Source organism: Pecten maximus, chromosome 1 (assembly GCF_902652985.1).
Source record: "Pecten maximus chromosome 1, xPecMax1.1, whole genome shotgun sequence".
In the NCBI taxonomy this organism is placed as follows: Eukaryota; Metazoa; Mollusca; class Bivalvia; order Pectinida; family Pectinidae; genus Pecten; species Pecten maximus.
Window position 1 is genome coordinate 32,183,319 of NC_047015.1, and position 10,079 is coordinate 32,193,397.

The following is a 10,079-nucleotide window of genomic DNA, read 5'->3' on the forward strand; positions in this document are numbered from 1 at the left end:
ACACTATGTTCATGTTGAACTGATCCCTACAAAGTACAATATCCTTATGACACAAAATATCCATTTATTTATTTATTTATTTAAAGGTGCTACACCTTGGACAGATAGTATTTTTTATCAATTAAAAACACGAATAGACTCGTATGCATTTTTCTTCAGGAATAAAAGTTACACACTTGACATTATTACCACCCTCGCAAAGTTTCATCTTCTAATTTATCTTTAAAATTTAAAGAAGAAAAAAAAAATTGCGTCCCGAAGAAATTCCATTTCACTCCGCCTCCATATTGAATGAAATGCTGATTGCGCATGCGCTGAAAACAGGAAGTTGGAACCACATGGCGAGGCGAGGAAGGCAACATGTGTTAGCCTAACATCTCCAGAAATAAGGAAGCATAAATTAGATTATGAAAAGAGAAAAAAGAAAGGGAAGGATTTCAATCAGAGACTGCACAGACCGGTGGAATTATAAACGACAATGGAATCGGAACTCATGCGGAAATGACACAGTTGAGTTTTTGTTGAAGATGCAAGTGTGTAACGTACACACATACAGTTGAGTGTAAGCTAACCTTTACACCTAGTGCACTACGTTTAAACTAGCAGTGCACTACATTTAAACTACAGGTAAACTAGTAGTGCACTACACCCTAAGAGGTGATGAACAGCAAAACCCCCATACATGTACTGAGCAGTACCCAAGGCTACCTATATAAGGCTATCTACCAGTTATATTCAAAGAGTTATTAAAAAGGTTTTGGAAGTTTAGTTTGATGTTATATTTCAACCTTTCTATTCTTGTTGATTATACACTGTAACTAAGTTAAGACAAATTTACTTTGTAAATCCTTTAACTAAGTTAAATTGTTCAAGCCAAGTTTCATTTATCTTTGGTTCTTTATATTTTGAAATGATTAATCAGTTATATATTTCACATGTATAATTCCAGTAATTTTGTTTTCATCACATGAAATATATAATAAAACATTTGAAAACAATTATCGTTACTTGGACATTTTCAATTTGATACATTTAATTTTTATTGTAGTTTTAATTTCAGATTAAATTCAGCAGCATATTCATAATTTCATTTTTGATGTGATATTATGCTTATTAAAACCTTATTAAGCCCATAATATATGGTGTACATTCTATGTGTATACATCCAATGCTTAAAGTCAGAAACCTGAACACGAAAAGAAATTGATTAAACATTGATTTAACATGTAAATAAAGAGATTCTTTGAATGTACTGATAATTAAGTGATCATTACAGTTCTACATTTCAAAATTTTAAGTTTATCAAAGGTATATGTTACTTGTAATACACCTTCCATCTTCCTTTACTGAAGAAGTTGAAATCTGTACATGTACCTGTGTGCAGGTATCTAATACTTTGAAGATCTAACATATTGGATCTGATTCCAGGTACATTGTATCAGTTACAGGTAACACAGAATGAGATAATGGCCTAAGGGAAAAATTAATGTCATTTTTGTTATGAAATACTGGCAAACTTGGGGAGGGGGAGGGCAACAGTTTTAAGCTTCTATATCACACATACAAAAATGTACATGTTCATGTATCTGGAGCTGTACTTGTCATACAACACTTGAATTATACAACACTTGTATTCGTAATTTCATAATTTTCTTCTATAAAGTTACCTGCTAACACATATATTATAACACATGTGGATCATGTGGACCTTAAGTTTTTTTACAGTTCACAGTTTACAGTTACAGTATTTTGGGATACATTTTGATCAGTATTTAAGTGTTTCCCTGTTACATTAAGGACATGATTAATTGTTCTCTACCTTAACATGTATAACTGATGGGGATTTTACCTCTTCTTGTAATTAAAGAAAATCAGCTTATAAACTATATTTATTGAATATCTTCTATTGTGAAGAAAAATGTATATAAAAAATTATTATTTTTTGGATGATTCACAAAAAAACACAACAACCCAAAACCAAAACAACAAAAAACCTATAATTTTTTGAAAAAAAAACATCCACATGCAGATATTATATATGGGTAGTGTTAGATGCTAATTACAGGTAGGTAAGGCAGAGGAGCCTGGCACAGCATGCTATATTCCACCAGAGAATTCTAAATACTCGTCGCCTGATGCATTCATGGAAATCGAGTCGGAAATGATCAGCTTTTGTAATAATAGCACCAAGGTAGCCCTGATAGGAGATTTTAATGCAAAAACTGAGAGGAAGCAAGATTATATTGTACCGGATGCTTCCCTTCTTGATATTTTGAATGTAAATGAAAGTGATGAACTTCATAAAATCATGTATGATTATGAAAAATTGATGTCTAATAACATACCTTTGCAACGTTCTAGTGAATGCACTTCGAAATCTAATATTCACGGTAATAAATTATTGGACTTTTGTAAAAATAATAATATGTATATAGCAAATGGAAGAATTGGGTATGATCGACTACATGGGAAGAACACGTGTCATGACTCCTCATTAATCGATTATTTGCTGCTCACCTCTGATTTGTTTCAAGTAGTAAAAAACTTTAAAGTACTTGATTATAACCCGGTATTGTCCGATGTACATAACAGAATAGAATTTGAATTTAACATGCAACTCGAACAGGATAACAATAAATATGATAATTCAAATGATAAAAACAGTAGCTATGTGAAATGGAAGGAAGAACTGAAAAATGATTTTACTAATTTCATAGCAACTGATGAAGGTAACCAATTTGCCGAGCTAGAAGAATATGTAAAAACCCTTAAAACTAAACAACCAGATTTGGTAACAGGTGCAGAAATTGATAATGTTTCTAAAAGTATTAGTGCTTTATTCACTACCGCTGCTAACATGTCATTTGGACGTAAACCTGTACACAAAGTCAGAAGAAATGATAATAATAAACCATGGTTTACGGCTAATTGTAGAAAACTTCGTAAAGAATTTCATACTGCCAAACAAAATTATAGCAGAATAAAAAATTTTGCGAATAAAAACGAACTAAAAAGGAGAAGTCGTATTTATAGAAAAGCAGTAAATAAAGAATATAAAAAGTATACATTTAATATGGAGAATAAATTAAGAGACTCTGTAAAAAACAATCCAAAGTTTTTATGGGATATGCTAAATAAGGTCTCAGGCCAATCAAAAACGTGTCAAAGTAAAATACCGATAAATGAACTTTACGATTATTTCAAAAAATTGAACTCGGCCAATTATGAAGATGATAATATTGATATTACTTTCTTAGATGATGAGGATGATTTCACTGAAGACCTTAATTCAGAAATTACTGCAGCGGAAATAATAAACGCTATAGAAAATCTTAAAAATAATAAAGCTAGTGGAATTGACGAAATACGAAATGAATACATAAAAAGTACTATAGACATATGTTTGCCTCTATATACAGACCTATTTAATATAATTCTTAATACTGGAAGAGTGCCTCAGGAATGGACTGTAGGTATAATTAAACCAATATATAAGAACAAAGGAGACCCTAGGGACCCAGATAATTATCGAGCGATAACACTTGTATCTTGTTTGGGAAAGGTATTTACCTCTATAGTTAATGATAGATTAACCAAATTGGCCGATAAAATCAATCTAGTGTCATCCGCCCAAGCCGGATTCCGAAAGGGATATTCTACCACCGAAAATATTTTCATATTACATTCATTAATTTCTTTATATTTCTCGAAGGGTAAAAAACTATATTGCTCCTTCATTGACTTTAAAAAGGCGTTCGACACTGTGTGGAGAGCGGGGTTATGGAGAAAACTTCAGAATAGTAGAATAACGGGGAAAATATTCAAGGTCATTTATAATCTTTATCAAAATACAAAATCTTGTGTAATTAACGGTAATGACAAGTCTGATTTCTTCATGTGTGATGTCGGGGTAAAACAAGGGGAACATTTGTCACCATTTTTGTTTTCCTTGTTTCTTAATGATTTAGAAACTTTTCTTGACCAACATAATGTTCCGTTTTTGAATGATGTATATACACTAAGTGAACAAAACCTGGATTTGTATGTAAAACTGTTTGTTATATTATATGCTGATGATACTGTTCTTATGGCTGCAACACCAGATGGGTTACAGAATGCATTAAACGAATTTCAAAACTATTGTGATGAATGGAAACTTTCGGTTAACACGCAAAAAACAAAAGTAATAATATTTGAAAAAAGAAAAAGTCGAAGAAACGTCAACTTTTAATTCAATAATGAGAGTTTAGATATACAAGACTCCTATACATATCTTGGATTAATGTTAAATTATAATGGTGTTTTCACAAAAGCCAGAAGTAAATTATCGGAACAAGCAAAGAAAGCCATGTACGCATTGTATACAAAAATTAGAAATATTTCATTACCGATAGATCTGCAGTTAAAACTATTTGATGCACTTGTTATGCCAATTTTGTTATATGCATGTGAAATCTGGGGCTACGAAAATACTAAGATTATTGAAAAAATACACTTACAGTTTTGTAAAAGGATTTTAAATGTTCGCACAAGTACGCCAAATTATATGGTATATGGTGAATTGGGTAGGTACCCTTTAGAAATTGAAATAAAAACAAGAATGATTATGTTTTGGCATAAACTCATAACAGGCGAAATGAAATTATCTACTACAATGTATAAATTAATGTACAAGTTACATCAGGATTCAGTATTTAGTTCTAGATGGTTATTATATATACGAGACATATTGAACAATACTGGTTTTAATGATATATGGTTACTTCAACATTCTTGTACAAGTAATAGAGAATATCTTAAAATAATCATTAAACAAAGACTTCAAGATCAATTTGTTCAAAAATGGTTTAATGAAATTGATAGCTCCTCGCGAGGACAAGTATATTCTTTGTATAAATCTCAGTTTAATTTTGAACCATACCTATTGAAATTGAATCATAACGACCGAAGATATTTGTGTAAATTTAGAACTTCTAATTTAAAATTTCCTATAGAGACAGGGAGATGGAATAACGTTCCTCGCGAGGAAAGGTTATGTCCTCTCTGTACAAACTGTGTTGGTGATGAGTACCACTATCTATATGTCTGTAAAAATGATTCTGTTGTAGCACTACGAGCAATTTATATACCAAAATATTATTATACTAATCCTAATTGTGACAAAATGAAAGGAATGTTCTCTATATGTAATTCAGGTTTGTTAAGTAAAGTAAGTCGTTTTATCCAAAGAGTAATTAAGCTTTTAAGTATGTAAAGAACATTAGAATAATTCATGATTTCTATGATTTATCTTGATTTGTCTATTGATTACTTTGTCCATCCAATAGTTCTCTTTTTCCCCTTTATGACCTCTTGTTACATATGTATATATGTCATGAGTGAACCAATAAAATCTTATAAATGGACCCCTGGGGGGTGATTGGGGACTTGACAAAACTATAGCCAGGTGTTAAAACAGGCACACAGTAAGACTGATCCTCATCTGACACATGTACAATTGTATATAGGTAAGGTGTTATGGAGGTCCATCATAAGGTGGTGGTGAGGTGGGATTTGGGCCCTGGTGCCCAGGTGACCATGACAACAAGCATGTCCTGAGGGGGTCTTTCCTGAACACCAACTCTGGTTAGGTTGGGGTGTTTACATAGGGGTTAAGGTGTGTTGATAGGGAGTTATAGTCTGTTACAGAAATGTTCTCAGTGTAAGAACACAGGTAAATCAGAACACGGGTAAGTCAGCTCACCTGTTTGGTGATCAGAACATCATTATAATTACCTGTTAATGATTGCCAAACTGTTTAGAAATAATGTATAAAACCAGAGACATAGATATAACACTTTGGAAATTCATCATATTTTGCTTTGATATTTGAAATATCAACATCTTGGCATACATATGTACTTACTGAATCTTGAATTGTAAAACATTTGTAAAATCTATCATTGAAAACTTTTGAATCATATTTTCTGTAATCAAACTGTAACATTTTTTTTTAATTTTGTGTCCTATCGCTTTAATTTGTGCTTGTTTTCAGATTTAGTGTAAATACGTAAATACAATGTATATACGATTGCTTAATTTATATTCTTTTATATCATTTTAACAAATTCAGCCTTATTTACATTATTTTGTATTATTTTAGCAAATTCAGCCTTGAACCATTTTTTATTTAAAGTGTAAATATTCAATATGTATATCTTATTATCAACATTTAAATAGGCATTATTACGGAATCTTAAATTCATACTTTTTCACTGTAAAGCAATTGTATATTAGTTAGTTTTTGTATTTTTTTTTTCATATTGATTAACTTTGTCCGTTTTTCAGATTTGTATAGATAATTAAGTTATTGTTGAATTGTTGTAGTATTCTTTAAAAGTTGTATCTGTTTCAGGTTAAGTTTGAAGTAATCGTTTTTGTTTATTTATTTATCTTACTTAGAATAGCTTTACATATATTGTATTGGATTTTTCAGATTTCACGCTATATAGATCAGTTACTGCAGAACTATTGTAATATTCTTGTAAAATGGTATCTGTTTCAGGTTTAGTTAATACAGGTTTATCATATAATTACTTTATAGATCAGTTCTTGTAGAACAATTGTAATATCCTTGTGTGTATCTGTTAGTTATAAGTTTTGTTTATCATACACGGAATGTCGAACACACAGGTCAACGTTAAGTTGATCATGGACATATGTTGTCATTAGCAATTTATAATTTGTGCTTTGAATTTAGAAAGTAATTTATAATTTTATTTATTTTTATCTATATATCTTGATTTGATATTGTCATTATTGATAGTAAAACATACAGTTAGCCATAGTGCTTTGAAATTACATATATTTATTTATATAATATTGCCATTTCATTATTACTAGTTAATTATATATATATAAATAATCTCTATGATAGATTGATAGTACTTTGAATTTAGAAAACTATAGCTGATACATTTACCTGAGTTGACCCTATTTCTTACCTGAGTTGGTATTCCATATTGAAACAGACTATAACTTTACTTCAAAGAACTTCCTACATAAACACCTTCCTTTGTCTTTACCAGAGTTGGTGTTCGGGGAATGAGCCGTCCTGAGAGTACCAATTATACATACAGGTACATAACTTGTTGTGTAGATATTATATGTCTCTTACAGTACATAGATGAGAATATATTCGAAACCTAAGATTCTTGATTATGTACTATGAAATGATTTCATGGTTGAATTAACAGATATTAGTGACGTAACAATAGATTGAATTTAAAAATATTTTTGTCTGATAAAATAATAAATATTAGAATATACATACAATTACATATACAGTGTACTTGAGAAAAAAATCTACAGTCATCAAGGCCTAAGGTAGAATTAATCATTAATATAAAATGTATATTAACTACATCTAAAAAGATAAATGAAAAGCATCAAAATTTTGAAATCAGAAAGATAAACCTTAATTTTACACTATCATGAAATTTTGTCAAAAATGATAATGATAAAAAAAACCACTACAAATCCAATTGATAGAGTTTTAATTCCTCTTGTACAATATATCATATAAGAACCGCAGTCAATTTTGTTTTCAGTTAATTCTAGATAAAATTTTATCAAGACTTAAATATACCTGGTAAAGTCAGGATGACAGAAATAAGGCAGTCAATTTACACAGGGCTGTATATGTAACAAATACAGGTATCTAACACAGGTGTCCAGTGGCACTGTCCATTACCTGTATAGGGGGATTTGTGGTTACACCTGACTGGACGTAGTGCACTACTAGTTTACCTGTAACTTAAATGTAGTGCACTACTAGTTAAATGTAGTGCACTACGAGTGCACTAGGGTGTAAAGGTTAGCTTACACTCAACTGTACGTAGTGTAACGTTCGGTCTGTTGTCATATTTACTGAAAACTCTAGGCATATGATGCGATTGCATCAATTGTTAGGATTTCTTTTGTGATATGTAGTGATTGCATATTCACTATTTATAGTTCATCAGCTTAAACTTGTTGATAAATCACACCTGTATCAATCCAGCGAAATGGGGCCGAAGCCGAAGGGGTAAAGCTAAGAAAGCGTTTCCGTTTGTGGGCGACCTTCCCAACGGATAATATTGAAATGTTTATTTGCTATTTGCATTAAAACCTCGCAATTAATTAAGTTAGGCAACAGGCAATATACATGTATATAGTTGTCCCAGCTGAATAAAAAAAAAATCCACCATATTTGTTTTCTTCTTTATGTAAATCTCTTCCCAGAATGCACTGCGATCAAGTGTATGCAAAGTAGATGATAATGTTCAAAAGTTCGAATCTTCTTGGTTTCATTCCGACAATATTTGACGTTATAAAATTATTGATTTATTTGTAGGTCTTAAATAGGCATACATATATGGACTAAATGTCAATTATTGTCAAAATAATAACAATTTATTACACTTTGTCGGAGGTGTAGCATCTTTAACGGGTTTTACGTCCGCTATAACGGCCTTGCGGCCTTTCAGCTGACGAGCAAAATATCAACATCACTATACCCATATGATAACTTACAGCCGATCTAATGCTGCTTCTTTTCCAGAACATCGTCTGTAACTGCCTGGTTTTACTGCCCCGTGGTGCTCGATACCAGTTTCCATCGTCATCAGGTGGTCGCCAACTTTCCTCGGATGTTTCAACCCTGAACCACGACATCCTCCGGTTGGTGGTGGACAAGCCACTACTCGATGGATCCTGGCTTCCAGCCTTTGTCGATCCGAAGGTGCCATACCCAGCATGATGCCCTTTCTGCTGCCTCTTCAAGTTTTCTCAAGGCCGATGACTTGACCTTTCCCAGCATTCCTAGTTGTTGCAACAACCGGCTCACCGACTGTGCTTGAATCCACTGCAACCGACCTCAACTGCAATCATCCATACCTTCCAGCCCTTTTCTCTACAGTCTGATGTCAGGTCAGCGTATTTTAGGTTCTTCCTCTCATGTGCCTCTTCACAATTCTCCTCCCACGGTACAGTGAGTTCCACTAGGATAAGAATCTTGGACTGGGTCGCCGTGAGAGCCATGTCTGGTAGAAGTGTTTTTTCCACAATACCTAGGAACACAAGTCTCCCATCCATGTCCACTTTCAACTCCCAGTCCCTTCCTCTGTCCAGTAATGATGGAATAACTGGTTTCTTCGCCTCTGCTGTTTCCCCCTGCCTCAAGAAGACCTTTTCCTGACCTACTGCTATCTTTTGGCGCTTCTTTCTGCGTCTACTATGATAGCAAGCTCGCGCAGGACCTTGTCATGACGCCATCCATACCGTCCCTGTGACAATGCTACCGGACACCCTGAAAGGATGTGGGACATTGTTCCCCGATTCCCACACAGTTGACAACTGGGGTCCTCAGTGAGCCGCCACTGATGAAGATTCGCCGGGGACGGTAGCTTGTCATACACGACCCTTAACAGGAAAGCTACCCTGTACTGGTCTTTTTTCCACAGTTCCGACCATGATAATTTCCAGTCGGGTAAGTCCCATTTCATCCACGCTCCTTGCTTCCCAAATTCCACTGCCTTTGCTTTCAGCCTGGTCTACAGATGTTGATGCCGACCACTTCCTTCCTGTCCTGGTTTGGACACATGCACCACTGACTCTGGAATCTGCAGAATCTCTCAAGGTCATGACGAGGTGACATTTTGCGACCTTAAATTCCTCGACTATGGATGAAATTAGTATCTAAAGTTGAGTTGATTTTCCATACAGCCCAACAGAAGTGAAACCTGATGCAACTCCAATCCATCGCCTCAGATAACTGCTAAAATTGTAACTGATTTCTCTAACCCCTCCACTTTCGTAACAGGAACCTCGTAAATCAGCAGCAGCCACATAAGTCTAGGTAGGATTACATGCTGGTAAATCCAGGCCTTGCACTTCCCAGGGAGACCTCTTCCATCCACTTTCTTCATCCATGCCTTTGCTTGATCCAGCGGCTTCTCTAGACATTTGATTGGATTGTCTACAAGGGTAGGGCTCTCTTCGTCCTGCACCTTCATCTTCACTTGGCAAATTCGACCTTTCTTTAACACAAGGCTTCTTGA

The 10,079-nt window shown here is 33.7% G+C and overlaps 1 protein-coding gene across 1 annotated transcript; it reads right to left on the reverse strand.

Annotated features, from left to right (window-relative positions):
- Nucleotides 1–8,862: 8,862 nt before the first annotated feature.
- On the reverse strand, nt 8,863–9,663 carry LOC117339230. The gene is made up of 2 exons (XM_033900744.1): nt 9,466–9,663; nt 8,863–9,192 (listed from the first exon to the last, which is right to left on the reverse strand). The coding sequence occupies exons 1-2, from the start codon at nt 9,661–9,663 to the stop codon at nt 8,863–8,865; spliced, it is 528 nt and encodes a 175-aa protein (XP_033756635.1).
- Nucleotides 9,664–10,079: the final 416 nt, after the last annotated feature.